The sequence below is a fragment of the Talpa occidentalis genome, unplaced genomic scaffold, assembly GCF_014898055.3.
Source record: "Talpa occidentalis isolate TD23 unplaced genomic scaffold, MPIMG_talOcc4v2.1, whole genome shotgun sequence".
Classification (NCBI taxonomy): domain Eukaryota; kingdom Metazoa; phylum Chordata; class Mammalia; order Eulipotyphla; family Talpidae; genus Talpa; species Talpa occidentalis.
Window position 1 is genome coordinate 40,561,958 of NW_026555331.1, and position 21,336 is coordinate 40,583,293.

At 34.4% G+C, this 21,336-nt stretch overlaps 1 protein-coding gene across 8 annotated transcripts in view; it reads right to left on the reverse strand.

Annotated features, from left to right (window-relative positions):
- CNBD1 (cyclic nucleotide binding domain containing 1) overlaps window positions 1-21,336 on the reverse strand; it is a 255,795-nt gene that overhangs the window by 133,081 nt on the left and 101,378 nt on the right. For all 8 annotated transcript variants that reach the window (XR_008550616.1, XR_008550615.1, XR_008550614.1 and 5 more), the window contains exon 5: window positions 1,886-2,031. Coding sequence is in view for 5 of the 8 variants with exons in the window: in XM_054692122.1 (XP_054548097.1) it covers window positions 1,886-2,031 (146 nt within the window). In the remaining 3 variants the exon portion in view is untranslated. The remainder of the gene's footprint in view (window positions 1-1,885; window positions 2,032-21,336) is intronic.

A 21,336-nucleotide genomic window follows, 5' to 3' on the forward strand; every position in this document is an offset into this window, starting at 1 on the left:
GATTCTTTTCTAAGTCACACAATATCATTTCTTATTTAACATCTAATCTATGTGGTCAGGGCACTGCAAATACATTGCATATTAATAGCTATAGGAGAGCTGAATGAGAATTATTGCAGCAAGTACACTGTAAAGGTAAAAGATAATGTTGTAAGACTAGTAACGATTTTACTAGTCTTGATAATTACATAGAGGGAGAAGTAGTAGGGAGAAGGCTCTATTCTTATATATATATATTTATGCTCTATTTTGTATTGACTTAATGACATTCCTCAGCATATAATCAAATTTGTGAAAGAGATGCATTGTGTGAAATAATTTTTTTGCAAGTGCTGCTAGTTGCCTACCCAATGTAAATTTTTTCCTTTTTCTTTACTGGCAACTAGAAGTCTCAATACCATTGAATATATATTTTCCAGAAGTTCTCAAAAAAAGGGAAACATTATTAAAATGCCCCATACCAAGATATAAATATTATTTCTCTTTTTTTTAAGATTTATTTATTTATACAAGAACCAGGGTACAGGCCAGATGCACGGGTGGGTGAGAGGATTCACCAGAGCCAGAGCGGGGAACAGAACAGGCAGACTGACGAAATACACTGCTGAGGGGAGCAGCTGGTGAGACAGGAGAGATCTGTCGTGCCAAGTGGGACCCTTGCGGGGGGCCGGGAATAGAACCGGCGCTGCAGAGTCTGCGGGCAGCTTCGCAGCCCAGCACTCAACCACTGCACCACCAGGGGAGGCCCTAATAAGTAATCTTAATATAATATTGTTTTAATAGTATTTTTACAAAAACTAGAGATTTGTATATGTATTATTCAATACTTAAAAGCATAGTATTGTTATTCATTTTAATATTTTATTGGTTAACTAAAGTACATGAGAGGCTTTGTGGGTAATTTAGACAGTGGCCATAAATAGTGAGCCTCCAAGGAACCTGTGGCCAGAAAAGAGGCCAGAAGGTGCACACAGCTGTGTGGAATTGCAGGTGAGAAACCAAAGCCTCAGCAGCAGATTGAAAGTCAGTAGCCTGGTGAGGAGGTACTTCGAGGGGGAATACTTTAAATAACAGCAGAGGGAGGGAAACGCATACATAAATAAAGAAAAGGGAGAGAGAAAGACACCTGGTCTGGCTTGTTTTTTAAGTTTAATGAACAAAGAGATTTACAAAGGTCAGATAGTTAATGAGTTGACTGCTTTGATAGTGAAACAGATCTTAGTTGTCAGAATTAGGTGTCTTAAAAACTCAATTCTAATTAGAAATATTCCACACATTTTGTGTCTGAGGATCCTCATCTGTAGAGCATAATAATATCTAATTTATCTGTCACTGTGAGGAATAAATAAGGGATATTTATGACAAAAAGACACAAATAATTCATTAAATAAGTTTAGTTCCTTTTTTCTAATAGATTCTGGATAAATGGAGAAAAAAGATGTTGAACTCTTGGTTTATGTATTTATATTCCTCCTTAATCATATTTAAAATATAAAATGCTTATTAATGTATTTAATATATCCTTGGTAAAGAGACTAGAAGTTAAAGCTAGGAAACGGAAATTCTTTTTTTTTTCAGTATCGTCTGATACTGAAATATCAGTATCCACCTGGAATAAACACTGGAAATTCCACCTGGAATAGCACTGGAAATGCAAATTAAGACCCATCCCAGACCTGCAGAGTCAGAAACTTTAGATGCTAAATCCAGTAACATGTTTTTAACATGTAAAATGTTACCCATTTACTACTTAAAACCTTACAAATGAAATAATCCAAATAGAACATTTTTAACATGCCAAGTGAAATTTTGAATATTACAATGATAGAGAACTCAAAGACATTCATTTTATCTTGCCAAATTTCTCTTCAGATTAGTCTGTTACCTATGCTGCCTTTTAACCATTTTTCCGAAATGACACTCATACTAAGTGTTTTCAGATGCTCATCAGTTAGCTGAGATGTTAATTCTGGAATTGTTCTTAGCATCCTCCACACAGTGTTGTGTTCCTGCCGAGTCCTGTGGATAGGCCTTAAGAAAAAAAGGATGGCAAACTGAGAGACCACAGCATAAATACAAAGACACAAACAAATTAACACCGAAAATAAAGCCTATAATCCTGGAAATAAGGGCTCAGCCATGAATTTGAAGCATGCACCTGCATAATGCAGATGAGTTCTGAATTCATAAAGTCACCAACTGTTCTAGAACCCCCATGGGATGTTAGTATAATAAAGAGGAAAGCTAGAATTTCTGCTGTTATTATAAAATTTCAGTTTTCTAATCTAGGCTGTTTAACCTTACCATAAAGGTGAGAATTTTCAAAGAGTTGAGTAAAATAAGTTAAATGTTGAACTCTGTTGGTTTATGCATTTATATTCCTCCCTAACCAAATTTAAAATATAAAACTTTTATTAATGTATTTAATATATCCTTGTAATACCACTGACGTCTCATTAGCCTTTCACACATACAGTGCCTTCTCCAGATATATCTGATAAATATTGGTTGAATGAAAGATTGTATTTTTAAAAAAGCTTGATTTTTTTGAGCTTCCAAGTTTGTGTCCTCTTGCTAATTAAGGGTGGCTGAACATAAACCCTATTATGAGGGTTCCCAGTTCCTGTACTAATTGCAATATGAGGGGGTTGCACACACATACAAGAATGTCCAGACACCAACAGGTTGTCTGAGAATTCAACTCAACTCCGACACTTTCAGGAGATAGCATGATATTCCATAGGTTATCAGCTCAGATCTACAAGACTGCTCCCTACCCAGTTTCAACAGTAATCCCAAGTCCAGGTTACACCCATGCTTCTGAGCAACCAGCTACATATTGGGGGTTTCCATGACATCCTCCTCGTGTTTCAGATGCCAGTCACACATCCATGTTATGAGTACTTTTGAGTGAATGACTATAAATCAGAGGTACTCAAGACCACTCCTCATGTTCAATTAATTCACTAGAATGGCTCACAGACCTCAGAGAAACATTTTACTTACTAGACTACTGGTTTGTTATAAAAAGATATAACTCAGAAATAATTAGATAGAAGGGATGCGTAGAGCAAGTCATGAGAAAAGAATCCAGAGCTCCCACACCTTCTCATAGGTCATCATTCTTCCAAAATCTCTACATGATTACAACCAGAAAGCTCTCAAACCTCATCTTCATGGGGTTTTATGGCGATTTCATTACATAGGCATGACTGATTAACTCATTGGTGGGAGTAAAAGCTGCAACCCACTAATCACAGGTTGTTTCACAAGCAGCCAGTCCTTATCCTTAGGTTCTTCCAAAATCCACTCCTTTAACATAACAAAAGATGACTTTATTGTTCTCAGCACTCAGAAAATTCCAAGGGTTTTGAGAGCAGTCAGGAAGAATGAACAAATGTATAAGAGCTGCTTTAAGTGTAACTATCTTTGTTGCAGTGCCTACAGAAACAGTTAATCAGCATTTGCTGAAAAACTTGTTGAAAAAGTACAAACTGGCACAGCAGACCTCTCCTGTCTTGCCCACTGCTCCCCTCAGCAGTGTATTTCAGTCTGTCTGCCTGTTCTGTTCCCCACTCTGTCTCTGGTGAATCCTCCTCCTCCCATCTCTGGCCTGTACCCCAGTTCTTGTATGCATAAATAAATAAATCATTAAAAAAATGTACAAACAACCTATAGTACAGAATATATAAACAGAGTTTGGGTAAGATGTATGCCAATAAGGCAACAGTAAATCAGAACAACTCAGGAACAAGTAAAAGGAGAAAATTACAGTGGAATATGCTCTAAGAAGCAATATTTACTGAGCATCAAAGATATTAATTTCCACAATGATATATAGCTAATAATAAAAAAAGAAATGGAAATACTAAAAATTGCTGAATGAATAGTAAGTCATTTTGCCAACACACACACACATATGCACATGCATACAAACACACACACACACACACAATGGAAAATGTCATAATTAAGATATTCATTGTAGACATTTAGTTTTATGAACAGTGACTTATTGATTGAGAAATTAATATGTTCTTAAAGATTTTCATTGAAGCAACTTCTTTTAAAGTTTTAATTTTATCCCTTCAGTTATTTTTACCACCTGAGTACCTCTTCCTTTGGGACAAGAAATCTTTCCATCAAGTCATATGTGTGATAATAATTATCAGATTTTTTTTTCATTCATTAAACTCTCATTTTAACTTGTTGAATATATGATGGCAAAGTACTGAGCACATTCTATGTTAATTATTTAATGAAACTAATTAAAATATATAAACTGTTTAATTTGAAGTAGTATCTTCACTAGGTATTAGAAATTCAGTTAAGACAGCTCCCTGTTCTTTTGTAGTCAAACAGAAAAGAAAAAAGAAAAAGAATAAAACAGGACTAATTCTTGATTGCAAGCAAGACTTCTTTCAGAAAGAGATGCCTGCCAGAAGCCCATGACAGTCTCTAAAAAATGAGAGTGAACTTCAAAGATGCCGATTAATTTTTTAAATCAATGATTTAAAAACATCAAAGAAAATCTCTCTAGGTCCTGGCATAAAACGATTTTTAATTAGAAGTGAGCATATTTGGTGATAGAGCTGATTCATATATATGAAGAGATGTCAAATTAAAAGTTAAAAGGAGATCATTTTTTCTAATTAAAAATATAATTAAAATATTAAAATAAAACAGATCCTTGGGGAGGTATACACAAAATTCAAGCATTATCTCCTGACCAAAGTCTCCCTGCTGTCTGAGTTCCTACTTTCTCTTAACATTGGTTAAAAATAACCAGCCAAACAAAAATCAACAAGGGTTTCAAATCAAATTCTGTGGAAAACTTGATTAATTCTCTAAAACCCCTGAGAATTTTGGGGAAACATGATTCTCCCAGTTGTTTCTTACTGATTTCCCTTTTTTTTTTTGAATATGTGGTTTTTTGATTCAGAAGGCAGACTTTTCTGTTAGCAGTTTTATGTTATTTTCTTTCAAATAATTTCTCATTCTTCCTCCAAAGAGAGAAAGATAGAGAATAGATGGCCACTTGTTTCCCATTTTTATTATTTTCACTAATGCTCTTATGTGATTCTTTATATAAGGAGTGGGCAATAGCAGTGATGTCTAAACACACATATACACACAGATCACTTTGTTCCAACCAGACCCTACATAGAATATACATATATAAAGTCAACAAAAGCAGAACTATACTAGCTTAAATAATGGGAGGATCTGTCCATTTCCATAATAGAACCACTTCCTCCCCTATATTTACACCTGAAAGAATATTGCAGAATCTACAAGGTTGATGTAAAATTATACAAAATCCAAGTTTCCTTTAAACATGAATATCCTATTATTTTAACTAGCTAATTTCCCATTATTTTTTATCTCATTTATATTATCATATAATCATAAAAAATTACATTTTCTAATCCAATCTCCTTCCACCTTTTAAAATGAGGAAGTTAAAGCTTAGCTATGTCAAGTATCTTGTTCAAGGTGACAGCGATAATAAATAATGGACGAGGGTTTGATTGAAGGTATTCTTACTCAGGAACCTAGGTTCCCATCCACTTAGCCTCTAAACTGAGTCAAATGATCATTATAGCAATTTTCTTTTTTTTTTTTAAAGACATTTATTTATGCATACAAGAGCTGGGGTACAGGCCAGAGATGCAGGGGGTGAGAGGATTCACCAGAGACAGAGTGGGGAACAGAACAGGCAGACTGACTGAAATACACTGATGAGGGGAGCAGCGGGCAAGACAGAAGAGGTCTACTGTGCCATGTGGGTTTCTTGCTGGCCGGCTAGGGATCGAAATCATGCTGCAGAGGCAGAGTATTGCTTCATACTGTGGTGCTTAACCCCTTGCGCTACCAAGGAGGCCCAACAATTTTATTTTGAGTCATTGTGACAAATGAGTTACATTGTGACAAATGAGTTCCAGGTTTTATTGACTCTGACACATAAAATAAATTTTAAAGGAACACATATTCATAAATAAAAATGGTGTAAATGGGAATATTTGAGAAGAAAGAGAAAAAAGCACAACACATTATAACTTTTTAAAGCTGGATCTTAAAAAATCACCAAATCCAGAAAAATAATTCAGTACTTCCATTGATTGGTTGCCTATGTATATCTATTAATTTTTCTAAAAATTTTTAATGCATCTCATATATTTCCACCTCTTTGTATGATGAAAGTTTTATATCACTTTTATTGAAAGGATAGAATCTCCTGTCTGGCTTGGTTGATAGAATTTTAGAAATTATTCTTAATAAGCTAGAAATATATCTTTTAATTTTGCAACTGGTTATTAGTAAAATCATATAAATTCTATCTATAATTTCTATCAACTGTAGGAATATCCATACTACATTCCTTTCATATGTGGGCTACAAGATTTGGAAAACTTTCCCACAGATTCAATTCTCTCTTCATATATTTCAAAGTATGTGCCACACCACAGCTCACATGTTTCTTGTGACAAGTTGCCATATGGTCATTGCAAACTATGATAAGAGTTATGGGCCTCTTTCTTCATATCCAGATGCTGTTGACTCCATTCAGTATGTAGAAGGATTATTCCTGAGAGCCATTCATATGCCAGTACAGCTAGCAATAATTCACACATACAACAATGACTAAGAACAAATATTATATCCCTCTAGACCACAATGAAATATATCTCTACCTCAATTTTCCTTAAACTGGTACCCTGATGAAGTCACTTCATTGCCAGGTACCATGAAAGTAGAGGAAAAGAAAAGCAGGCAAAGACTAAACAAATGATTTCAGTTAAAATATATTTTTTGCAAACTTTACCAAAACTTATGAACATTTCAGTACATTTTCCAGGGCCTCGCGCAGGACCTTGGAAGGGACCAATGTGAATCAAACAAGAGACCTAAAGTTTAAGCTTCATTACCTCCAGGTAAATCACTTGAGTGAAGGTCTAGTTGCTAAGCAAAAGAAACAATAAGAAGAAAATAGGATCAGTAATCAAACTGAACTAAAAACAGAAGGTTTTGAATTTGGAGTGAAAAATGTAGGGGTAAAAAAAGAGCATGAAGTGAGAATACAACATAGTAAAATTACAAGCCTAAATCAAAACGATATGGAGAAACTGACTCAGGTTTACAATTTAGAAAACAAACAAATAAAATGGTAGAAATGACAGTGAGGATCATTAGCCGAATACTTGGGAGTCTGGTTTTTTATGGTGTATATATCTCTGGGCCAGATGACTTGTCTGCACAGCCTAATGAGTTTCTTAAGGACCCCCAAAATCTTGCTGCAATTTGATGTCCTTATGTTTGAAGATACATTAACAGTTTCAGAAATTAAACAGCTAAAATCACTGAGTTTTAGCAAGTATGTAAAATTCAATCAAACATTCTGAGGCACAGATTAATGAGAAAGAAAAATCGAGCTAAGAAAATCAATTTCACTAAAGGATGCATACATGTATACCCATGGGCAGCCTTAAGTTTTAAAAGTAGCACTCATGACAGTTAAAAATTATGTAAAACATTTAAAAAATATGACTTTCTCCCCAAATGTCATTTATTTATTCATTTTGTCCTCTGTTTTTCTACTTTCCTGGAATCTAATGTGTACTTAAAATGTTTCTTGAATCATTAATCATTAATATGCACATCACCTTCTGTCTGACTTCTCATTTGAATTGCCTAATCAGTCAAGGATGAATGAACAGAATAACAATTGATTTTGTTTGATCATCCAAATTCATATGACAAATGTTGATCATTATCAGTTTTTCCAGAAATTGGGTTTGGTCATTCATGACGTGCAGACATCAGAGTGCCAGCATGACTTGAGTTTGCCTTGCTATTCTTATACACTGTTCAAAATTGAAAGATCGGGGACAGCAATTTTAACTCTTCTTTTCAAACCTGAAAAAAACCTTCCATGATTAGAATATAAATTATTTTTTTAAATGTTACTGTCTCCTTGCTGTTTGTAGAAGATGGTTCACCTTTTTCTTGTGGCTCAAGAAAGTAAAATACTACCAAAGTAAAATAATAGATTTTCTTTCACTACTCAGACCAGGATTGAAGAAAATTAATACTGTGCTAACTATAATTTTTGGAGGGGGGAGATTTGATAAAATAATTTCAATAATTTAATTTGTCTATGAATTTTGATGCGAACACTAAACTTGAGATTTTTGAGATTCCTCAGGAAAGTTTCCTCATCAAAGAGAACTTCCTTAGCACCTTTCACTATTCAGTCTGTAAGATCTGAGTGGTTAACAATAGCCACACACAAAAAAGGGCATAGTAAGGTCTCAAAACACTTCAAAAGGCCCCTGTAATCTCACTTCCTGAACACAGTCAGCAGTTGTAAACAAGATAATCAAGGATTACTAAAATACACTTAGAACTTTTATTTAGGTTTTGACATCTTTTGTGCTTAGCCATTTGAAAGAACTACTTGTAGGACACAAAACTGATGAGGATTTCTCTGTAAAAGAAACTCACAGGGAATCTTGTTGGGAATCTTAATTATTCTTAGCTTAATAACCTTGTTTCTCTTTTCTGTGTTCAAAAGAATGCCATAACTACATGTTGGATTCAGAAGGTAAGTAAAAACTTGTATCTATATTTAGGATTTATGAGGTCAGCTAGAAATTGTCTCTACTGCTATAGAATTTATTCATTTTATTTTACAAATAGTTTTATGCAATGGTTAATTTTCAGGTACTATTCTAAAAGTTATCATACAACAAAGGAAAACATGGGTCTTGCCTTACACAATTTAAAATTCAGAAGGGAAGTCAGACATTAAACACCATTTATGTGCATAACAGTGTTAGGAAAGGCAAAGCACTGTGTTTCATGGAGAGTAATAGAGATCTCCCCTAGTTTGGAGAGTAAAAAAGATCCCCCCTAGTTTAGGGGGATCAGAAAATATTTCTCAGAGACAGCAGTATGCAGACACCTAAAGAAAAGTTGGGCAAAGGAGTAGTATCACTGTTCCAGGCATTTCATGTCCCAAAGTATTCAACACTGGGTGAAGGAAGTCCAGAGTGGTTGGAAAAGAGAGGACAATAAAGATATTGTACATAAAGTGAAGCTAAAAATGATGGGCAAGGTGAAATCCTAGAGGGCATTGTAAACCATGTTAAAAAATTTAGAAATTGTTAATAAGGAAAAGGAAAGTCATCCAAGGACTTTATTAAGAGTAATATTAGGGGCTTCCCCGGTGGCACAGGGGGTTAAGTGCTGAGCTGTGAAGCTGTCCGCAGCCTCTGCAGTGCCGGTTCAATTCCCAGCCTGCCAGGGAGAAACCCACATGGCGCGGCAGACCTCTCCTGTCTCGCCCGCAGCTCCCCTCAGCGGTGTCTTCGGTCAGTCTGCCTGTTCTGCTCCCTGCTCTGTCTCTGATGAATTCTCTCACCCTCCCGCGCCTCTGGCCTGTACCCCAGTGTTTGTATAAACAAATAAATCTTTTAAAAAAGTAATAATTAAACTATTTGCATTTTTGAAACTTTAGTCTGTATACACAGAGAAGAATGGATTACAGTATGGTAAGACTAATGCTCTGAGGTAGAAGAATAGTACAGCAGATTATATGATGAACAATTCCATCTAGCAGATCAAAGTTTTAGAATTATTAATACATTTAGTGAACTTCACAAGTCAGAGTCAGGTAAGCGATCCCCCCTTCCCAAGGAGCAACATTGGGCTCACTGGTATTATGAATAGCATGACTGGAAAGCTTCCTTTGTCAGGGTGATTGATATGTAATCCTGGTTTGAAATTTTTCATTTCACAATAATTTGCTATGTTTTGTGCCTTGAATTGCTGAATGTAGTAACTATATTCAGTTACTATCAAAGTGCTAAGAAAAAAACGAAATGTAAGAAATACCTATTATTCTCCTTTTAACATTATCTTTTTTTAAAGATTTATTTATTTGTGCATATAAGAGCTGGGGTACAGGCCAGAGATGCTGGGGGATGAGAGGATTCACCAGAGACAGAGTGGGAAACAGAACAGGCAAATTGACCAAAGTACACTGCTGAGGGGAGCAGCAGGTGAGTCAGGAGAGGTCTGCTGCACCATGTGGGTTGCTCCCTGGCTGGGGATCGAACTCATGCTGCAGTGGCTGGGGATAGATTCATAGTGCTGTGTCTTAACCCCTTGCACTGTGGCCTACACTCACTAATGTAAGGACCATGAAAATTACAAATTTAAATTTTATTAGATTAACTTTTCCATCATTTCAGGGCACACTTAGCAAACCCCAAACAGTCACATGTATCAGATGGATATATAGATGACTGAGTTTTATATATCTATATATACACACAAAAACAAATATAATTAAAATGTTTATATAGTGTATTTCAATAACCATTTGTATGTGTGGATATATATTTGAATATATGTAGAGAGATATCTATCTGTAGATTTGAATATCTATTTCAGTTTCTATGTACAGTTACATCCAATCTATTTATCTATCAAACTGATTTTTAAACATGACAATATAGAGAAAATACTTTGGACATTTAGTGAAAAATAAACAATAAACAATGTATGTTTTTAATTTAGTACTTCAATATTTGCTTCTTGTGAATTGATATTTTTAACTGATTATAAGTAATGTATTTCTATTTTTTCTGGGATGCATAAAAAAATCATTAAGCTCAATTTAATGCCAACACATATTAATTAGCTTAGTTAAGGTGGTTAGTTTAGCATCTTTCCACTTGTGTATGACCTTTGTTTACTTGTTTTCACTGTAACAACCTATGACACACATGCCTTTAGTAGAAACCACACAAAATATTTTTGGAGTACAACTTACAGTATATATGTCAATGATAACTTTAAAGTAGAAATTTATTGAATCAATTTAAAATAGTATAATTCAAGAATAAATTTAATATAGCAATTAAAATCATAATAAATTTCAAATAGGAACATTGTGTTATGGTCCATTGATTTAAATCAGATTCAAAGGACACATTTTATTCGTATTTTACATAGAAATTCATACTATTTTTTTTAGGAATCCCTCCTATTATTTTTGGTTTTATAACTTAGAGAAGGCTGACATGCATATGGAGAGAGGGTGACAGCCAGGACTAGGGCATGGAATGAAGTTGGTCAGGAAGTATTTTGGAGTCCTCAGAAAGAAGATAGCCATTTTATCAGATGTGAGGTGATGTCTCATTTTCATTTCCCTTATAATAAGTGATGTTGAACAACTGTTCATGTGTCTGTTTGCCCGAGTAGAGGAACTTGATGTGAGAAGAGGTCGACCTGCGGCCTGCATATAAAGAAAACCATCTACAGCTCCCCTCTATGTTATGCAAAACATGTGTCCCACCTGCCTGTGGCCATGGCTCAGGTAACACCCACCTACTGTGTTTATTACCTCTAATTAGAGTTTAGAACACCTAAGTCCTGGCAGCAGGAACTTGTACCTCAGGGGAAGGCTCAGTATATGAAAACCCTTGGAAGCAGACCACAATGCAGTTTTACCCCCAATATAGCCGCCTGTAGGCGCCACAACCCCTGAGAAAGGTTTGAGAGAGGGTTGTAAAGGAGGCGATCTTTTATGGACAATAACTACAGACTCTAAGAAACACACGCCCCTCATCCTTCTGTGATCACAATAGCGACTGTGCTCTAGCTGCAATATGAAACCTCAGTTCCCAATCATTCTGCTCCTGCCCACACTCCTGGGAAAAGATACTGGTCAAAGAATTCCTGAACTAGAGTTATACAACATCTGAGGGATCAGTGTTATCCTGAAGCTACTGGGGAAGCACTGACTGAGGAGCTGGTCTAAGGGAAGGGGTAACTGCAGATTATCTCTTTCAATTTGAGCACCTGCAACCCCTTAGGAAACTTGAGCTTTTGGTACTTTTTAGCAGTGACCTCTTGACACTCTGATCCCCTTTATTGGCACTAGAGTCCCAGTCATCCAAATAGTTGCAGAGGCATAAATTACAAAGCAACCAATATCCAAGTATCCTGGTCAAATAATCTAGGATTATGTTGTACAACCTATCATCTTAATATAAACCAATATAGCAACAACAAATTAAGGAAAGGTAGTCATTGAACACAACTCATAAAAACTAAAAATGAATAGACAGATTAACATACAACAAATGATACAAAAATTTTCCATTAGGAAAATTCCAAATCTAGACAAACAGGTAAATTACCTGGTTTAAAGCAAAAAAAAAAAAAATCTTGATAAACAAACTGACATAATCCTTGCCAAACTGCATTCAATGCAAACATGATTTAATTAATGTGATTACTAGACTCAATATTTGAAAAAAATTGAAGACTAAAAGAACACAGATATATTTTCTGGATGAGTAAATCACAATACCATTATTTAGCAGTGCCATGTATGATTACTATATTAGAACCTAAAGCAAGTAGAAATATATAGCCCTTATGCATACTTAGCAAAACTATGCCCTCCTATATTTTGAGTCAAGTGAAAAATCTTCATAGAAAAAACTCTACAAACAAAATTTATCTAAATAATTTCACCTATATGATAGCAAAAAAAAAAAAACTACAGAGGAATGTTTGTAAATAAGAAGCAATAAATAATAAAAAAAAAAAAGGTCAGACAGGATTTTGTGACTTATTAGTTGTGAATGCTTGGGAAAAGGGTTAAGAATAAGTCTTAGAAATGGAACTCAAGGGTTTTGGTAAAGTAATACGTCACATAAGAAAGTTATTGAGAAACATGAATGAAAACATGAGTTCTGTTTGTTATATGTTGACATTAAAGTCATAGAGAGAATTGTCCAAAAACACTTGAAATCCCTGTGGAACAGCTATCAAAAAGAACAGTCAAGACAAAAAATTGGGAAAAGATGTTGACATTATAAAAAATCAAAATCATTTCCTTTCCAGACTTGTAATTTATTTGTATCATTTGATTACTCACACTCTCCTAATTAATCTCTAAATTTCCTTGCAACTCTAACATGTTCTGCAACATAAAGCATTAAAAAGTTAAGAATATTCACTGAATTTCTACAATATGAGTCAATGTTTAAAGGTTTTGCTTAATATTATCAGGAGATAGATGTTTTTGTTTACTTTTATGAAATATCTATTTTTAATTTAGTGTCAACCTTATAAAATGAATTAAATTAGACCTATGACCCTTTACAGCCTTGCTACATAGAATGATTAAAAAAATGCACAGCATGTATTCAAACCATTGCAGAATGTTCAGAACAACTAGACAGGCTAGTGAGTGATTCATTTCTAAATATATAACTGAATCATAACATATCTATTAATTACCATAATGAAGACATGAATTGAAATATAAGTAGTGAATAAATATCTCATTTTCTTAGTTCTAAAAATGAAGAAATTGGAATAAATTCTGAGAAAATCCTGTTTTAACTATTTTTTGAAGATGTAATCTATCAGATGTAAGTTTAGGAATATAAAAGTCATTTTTTTATACCTTGATTTATTCCTAAGAATGTCACTTAAAAATAAAAGAAATTTTTAATAAAATATTTCATAGTTATTAATTAAATATGCCCTTAAATTTTTCTAATCAACAGAACATACTTCTTATTAAATCCAAAATCTCTTAGTTTTTATTTGTTTATTAGTTTATGATCAACAGGAAACAATATTGTAACAAAATAATCATCACTGTTATTTTTATTTTTTTATATAATTTTTTTTATTTTTATATTCCCCATAAAATTGCGACCCCCTTATTTTGACCCCAATCCCTCCCCGCCCCGCCCACCACCCCCCATAGAGTGTCTCTGGTTCATAGTTGTTTGTTGATTTTGATTTTTACTTTCTTATAGTTATTCTTTTTCCTGGTCCCTTATTTAAGTTTTCTAGATTCCTGCTATGAGTGAGACCATTCGGTATTTTTCTTTTTCTTTCTGGCTTATTTCACTGAGCATGATCCCTTCCAGCGCCATCCATGTTGCGGCAAATTGCATGTGTTTATCTTTTTTGAATGCTGAATAACATTCCATGGTGTATATGTACCACATCTTCTTGATCCAGTCATCTATTTTTGGGCATTTGGGTTGTTTCCAAAGCTTAGCTATTGTAAACAATCACTGTTATTTTTAAATTAAAAAAACAACTTTAACAATATGGCATAGTTGTATGTATATGGCTGACTTTTGATATAATAAAATATAATCACTCAATTTTAATTGTAAGTTCTAGTTGGAATAATGTTGGAATAAAGTTATCCTTGTGTAGTACCTTGACTAGGGGAATCCCTAATAACAAAGTTAGTGGATAAGCAATTTGGGAAGCAGAAATACAGGTCTAAGCTGGTGACACTGGCACATCTCTGATGTTTTCAAGAAATTGGACTACCTTCCATGGGCTCATTGAAGAAAGAGATGTTCAGATGCCATCAGAAACTGTCCAGGGCCTTCCCTGTTGGCGCAGTTGGTTAAGTGCAGTGCTGTGGAGCTGTCCGCAGCCTCTGCAGCACCAGTTTGATCCCCGTCAGCTGGTGAGGGTCCCACATGATGCAGCAGACCTCTCCTGTCTCGCCCACTGCTCCCCTCAGCAGTGTATTCCGTCAGTCTTCCTGTTCTGCTCCCCGCTCTGTCTCTGGTGAATCCTCTCACCCTCCTGCGCCTCTGCCTGTACCCTGGTTCTTATATAAATACATAAATAAATAAATCTTTAAAAAAAAAATAACTGTCCAGAAGGGCAACTTCCACACTAATGACAAATGGAAAGGCTAGATACCTAGCATCAGGACAGAAGCAGAACCGATTTCACAAGTAGCCAAGAAGTAAGCAACATGTTGTTCTAATCACTCTGTGCACAATACATTATTGCATTTTTTATAAAATCTACTAAATATGCATTATTAACCCAATTACTCATAACTTTGCTATGTAACCACAGATACCTCTCGCTGGACAAATCTTAACATTGGTGTTTACGTTAATAATGAACATAATTTAAAGCATAAGCTCCAAGGATGAAAATTAAACTTTCATTGTAGTGTCCAGGATATCTGGCACCATCACAGACTCATAGTAATTATGATATATAAAATTATCCACTTCACCAAAAACATTTGTTCAGGGTTCATGATGCGGGATTCACCTCATTCCTCTCCATCCCACAATGCTGCAAAAAACTTTATCCCCCAATGAACCATGCTGTATTCCATTAATTGTGACTACACTGCATTAATCAATATCATTTTTTTCACATCCTATGAAAATTCCTAGAAGTTATATGAAGGGATTGTTTTATATTTTGGGCATTAAATTAAAGAAATGTTTCTCTGCCTCATTTAAATCAACAAAAGCCACTGGTGTTTATAAATTATAGCCTGAAGGATTATGTACTGGCAAGGATTATGGTAGGTACTAATGGAATATAATTCTATACTGATTTGGAATTCAACACTAACCTTTCATAACCTAATGCAAGTAAACATCCTTTGAAATATGACAAGTGAAATGATACATTCAGGTCCTACTAAAGGTGTGGCAGCTCATTAACTACAGAAGAAAAAGATTACTATAAATAAAAATATTGAAATAAGTATGGATGCCATAAGCCTTCTTCAAATTGTGTAAAAACAGATTTATGACTTAATCCTGGCAAATGATAACTAGCAGACTATTAAATTCCTTGGAAAATGAGATATATTATTTTTTGCATAATGTAATTTGCATAACAATAAGAAGTCTTTGTGAAGAAATGGTTCTGTTTTAGTTCCTGCTCACTCTCTTATACTCCAGAAATATACATGTAATATAACCTTTGGATTGAAATCATGATCACTGTCTATAAAACACTATGAACCAATTAGCATAAGGACTAGATTCAGAGTGAAAAGTTTTATAATATTGCGCCAGAGTATCATTACTTTGCTGTATGAGTCCAGACATCTCTATCACTGGACAGACCACCAACTTTGGTGTTTATATTAATAATAAACATAATTATATCATAAACTTCATGGATGAAAATCAAGCTCCCATTACAGTTTCCAGGATATCTTTGACAGCACCATATACTGATAATTTTTACCTATGAAGGAATCCATTTCACAAAAAAATGTTTATTGAGGGTTCACTGTTTCTAGAGCCATTTTAAGAGTTTTATATATTAACACATTTAATCTTCTCATGAACCTATAGTACATCTTTTTAAGATTCTCTCACAAAAAAAAGGAAGTGGAGGTCCAGTGATGTTAATTTACTCAAGATCAAAGCTGCTTAAATGTGGAGTCCAGATTTGATGACAAGTTTGACTCAAGAGAGAATAACGCTCAAGCCAGATTAGCAATATATACTTCAGGCAGACCCTATTTTATTGAGCATCTTCTTTAGACTACATATTGTCCTACACACTTTGTACACAACAGCTTATTACATTTCATATGAAACTCATTAAATATGTTTCATAGCTCCCTTTCAGAAATTAAAAATGTCAGAAGTTTGGTAACATGCTCATACTCTCATAAGCAATAAGTAGTGAATCCTGAATTCATCAGCCCAACCCCCAAACCCATGTTATTGACAAGGAGAATATGACCACTTTGGTTCATTCTAACTGTATGAGATATATCAAATACAGATATATCAAATACAGCTATTTACTCACTCCAGACATTTTTTTAATTGTATTTCAAAAATAAAGCATAGTGCTTTGCACAATAAAAGGAAAAACTGGCAAATGTGCTAGGAGTGAAAATACAATAATTATTCAGCCTCCAAATCCATGACCAAGCCCTCAGGAATTTGCAGACCCTTCTGGCCTGCCTGAGCTTGTTTGGCAGGAAGGGTAGCCCTGGGCATCCATTCCAGCCTCCAGGCAAAGCCTCTTGTGTACAGGTACTTCAAAAGGAGGATGGGAAGGACAGAGGAGAGAACATCAATAATTTTTATATGTCAGCTACCACATATTCTGTTGTATTCTGTTGAATGCAAAATAAAATCAAATGTGTCTTTCTATGGAGTTATTTGTTGATAACTACAGTCATAATGTGAGGTACCAATGTTTTTCTTAACTTTCACCAAGATGGTCACTTTTGACCTGTATTATAATTCCAGCTGACATCAGGTCAGCCCCCAGAGTTATGATTTTTCTTCCATGATATTTCCCACTGTGTAAGCACCATATTTATCATATTATTTTCTATTATTTTCAGATTTATCAGGATACAGAGAGATATAAGTATAAACACACATACCTACAAGATCATATTACACAAATTTTCAGTGAGCCAGACAGACCAAAGGTAAAAAGCTGTTTTGAAAAGTAGTAGTGTCAATGAACATTACATCTCAGAAATCAAATGGTACAAAAACAATTGCTGACAAATCTGCAGTATTAACTTTCATTTTTGGAGATGATTGTTTTTAAGATATTGAAGATAATGTTCATTTGCTGGTATAACCGATTCATTAAAACTCACACATGCAGAGACTTGCTTAAGCCTTAGTATCTTAATAACTCTCCTTATAAAAGGGGCTACAGGCTCATTTAGCTTTGTGCCTTAGACTTCAAAGCAGGTGACTTTCATCAAATTCTAGATCTTGGAAAGCTTCTCTTCTCCAAATGCATGAAGAAAATAAACATAATCTCCTTTTTTTTACTTAGTTTCTGACTAGAATTCTAACAGGGAATTGGATTTCTAACTCAGTTACTATAGAACACTAATGCTTCTCAATTTGAACTTTGATAGGAAAAACAAAAAGAGAATGCAACTACCATGGTTCCCTGTTTTTATTTCCATAGCACACTGAAACCCCAGGCCTGACTAAAATTAAATTTGTCAGATGGCATTATATAGCAACATTCTATGAATGTGTACCCCTTGCAAAAATAATTAAAATAATATACTACAGACACACATCTATGTATGTCTCTGATTATAACTGTCTTTTATCAAATATATTTAAAATATCACAGGAATATTTATGAACAAAACAAATTAATTCCCAGTGGTCAAATCAAATGGAAATTCTTCAGTTTCCTGTGGAAAAAGATGGTAATGGTGTTCAAAGATTCAAAAGATGTAATAGAATTTCCATATGCTAGAAATTGTTTTACATTTCCACCTAACCAAATGTAATCCATCCCACTCAGAAATCTAGCAATTCTTCTAATTTTTTTCTTCCTAATATTGTGCAACTAATCAGTTACCTAGTTCTACAGATTCAGCTTCCTAAATATATCCCAGGTCCATCCCCTTTATTCCCATTACTACCGTCATGGTGTAGATCAAGATCTGATCTTTTCTTGCCTAGACTCTTGGTGTGCTTTTTAATTGGTTTCTCAGACCCCATTTGTACCTCTTCCAGTATTTCTTCTAAGCTGCTACCAAAGGTGCCAAATACAAATCTTTCAAATTACTCACTGGTAAAATATTTTTTGGTTTCCAATTAACTACAAGATAAAGGCCAAATTCCTTAAAGTCTAGATTGCATGGGGACAATATACCACATTTTTACCTGAAAAATTATGAGGATATTGAGAAACAAAAGCCATGAGAAATGGGCAGCTAAAATATCTCCTTTATTATTAATGAAACTGTTTGAATCAATTCGCCCTGGAGAACTCAACCACTCAGTCTAGTTTCAAAAGGGAAAACATATTCCTCAAGTCTCTAGAAAAGTCTAAAGCCACTTTCATCTGTACCTATGCTTTATACATATTTTCTTTCCCCATAAGAAAGAAAACAGAAAGATCAGGGTACACTGCTTTTTTTTCTGTACAGACTCTAATGAGGTTCACTCTTCTGTTGGGAATCTTCCCTGGCAACCATATTTACACAACCCTAAATTTCCTCCTTTACTTTAATTCACTAGTTGATATAAAGATTAATTTGTATTGAATTACTGAAGCTTACAGGTTAATAAGTTTAGTAGACTCACAAAGTTTCAGAATTTGACTTACCTTTTATTAATTTTTTTAAACACAATATCTATAAGACCCAAAGAGATATGGGTCTTAATTACAGTTGTGAATCTTTTACATTTGAATCCCCAAATCAGGAAATTATCCTCTTAACCACAGGCAGTGCTGAACTAGAGCTAGTGTCCCATCTAGAAAAGATGCTCCTAGCTGGTAGCATACTTAAAAGAGCAGGAATGTTTTTTTTCTAGGAGTTTCAGTTCCAGGTTTATATTTAAGTCATTAATCCACTTTGAGTTGATTTTTGTGTATCATTTAAGATAAGGGTTCAATTTCATTCTTTTGCCTGTGGATAATTCAGTTTTCCAGCACCATTTAAGGGATTACCTTTTTCCACTGTACTCGTGGCACCATTATGGAAGATAAGTTGACCTTACATGCATGAGTTTATTTTGGGCTCTCTTCTTTTCTATTGGTCTATATGGCTGTCTTTATGCCAGACTTCATGTAAGCAATGGTTTTGTGGATATAATACCAAAGTACAAGAAACAAAATAAATAACAGACATGAAAAACTGCATTAAACTAAAAAAAAAAAAAAAAAAAAAAAAACTACTAAACATAGGAACACCTGACAGGAAGGCAATCTATATAATGGGGTAAAACTATGTTATATGAGAAAGGGTTAGTATTCAAAATATGTAAGAACTCCAATTCAATAGCAAAAAAAAAAAATCCAAATAACTCATTTTTTAATAAGTAGAGGAGAGGAGGACTCAAATAGACATTTCTTCAAAAAAGAAATATACATGCCCAAAAGTCTTATGAAAAGATGTTCCCTATCACTAACAAACCAGAAAGTGCAATCAAATCACAATGACAAATGCCACCACACTGTAGAATGGCTACCATCAAGTTAAGAGGTAAGTTTTGGAAAGAATATGGAGAAAAGAAAACCTCTCTATGTCTTTGGTGGGAATATAATTTGGTTGAGAAACAATAAAAACAATGTGGATCTCCCTGAAAAATTTTTAAAAATTATAACTAACATGTGATCTAGCAATTCAACTTCCAGGTATCAAAATAACATTCACATCCATGCGAATCAGTATTCCATCAGTATTTACAATAGCCACGGTACAGAAAAACCTAACAGCCTAAAGATGTGGAATATATATGTATATGTATGTGTATACACACAAACACACACCACAGCATATTATTTGGCTATGAGAAAGAAGGAAATACTGCCATTTGTGATACTAGATGAATCTTGAAGACAGCAGGGAAACAGGCATTTTTTAGAAGAATATTGCATGATACCACTTATATCAGATACCTAAAATTGTCAAACACATTGCCTAGTCCAGGACCTGATATATTGCAGGTGAGCAATGAGTAGTCACTGAACAAACAAGCAATTAGTTATGCTTCATACCCTGATTCCAGAAACCAGTCCATTTGGAATTTTATGACATTTATTTAATCAATACCCCACTACACTGTCCGCTTTTAGGTAAGGTGGTAGGTACATATTTCACTTTTGCTTTATCTATTCCCAATGCTCTGTCCATAATTTGTCACCTGCATGCTGGGACATGACTTACAAATCAATCCCTACCTCCTCTGTATCATATAGCCATCTTTCTCTAAAAATTATAGCCTAAAGGTCCCTCAGGTTAACTATAGCATACAAAAGATTGAGAAACTCTGTAAGGGTTTGTTTCTGTTGACATTGAAATAGTGGGTCATACTATATCTAGAAAATTCATGTGGAAATGACAGTCTGATATATTTCTTCAGAGAGCAAAACAATTACAGATAAGCAATTTTCTTTCCAAGAGTTTACTAAAGTGCCTTCCACATGTCACCTTTCAATATTTTATGTTGTCGTGAATAACTACACATTTTCTATCTAATTAGAGAAGCTATCAACTAGTTGAAGGGTAAATAGCCAACCAGTCAAGGAAAAAACATATGTGAGCATATAACCCCAAACCACTGTTTCTCAAAATTGATCTCACACAGGAATGCCATGGCACATCCTTCCCAACAAATGAGAAGGAAATCATATTAATGATTATTTCCCTTGCATCTAGCATTATTTATCAGAAATTACTGCTATTATATTAAATAAGGAAAAAGATTACGTTAAAAGCCTTCAAAGAGGTGAAAGTAAGACACAACTTACTAAAACTACAATCATTTCTCCAAAGCAAAAGTTAGTGCTTTATTTAACTTTGAGATCTTATCTTTCAATTATTAATATTTCCATCTGTTTTAAAAACTAATGTGTGTTTACTATAGAAAGTTTGCAGAATAAAAAAAATGAAATACCATCACAGAAATACTAGAAGCATGGGACAGTGGGATTACATATAGGCCTTCAGAACTTGTTAGAATATAAGCAGCTCAGTATGGAGGAAGGGAT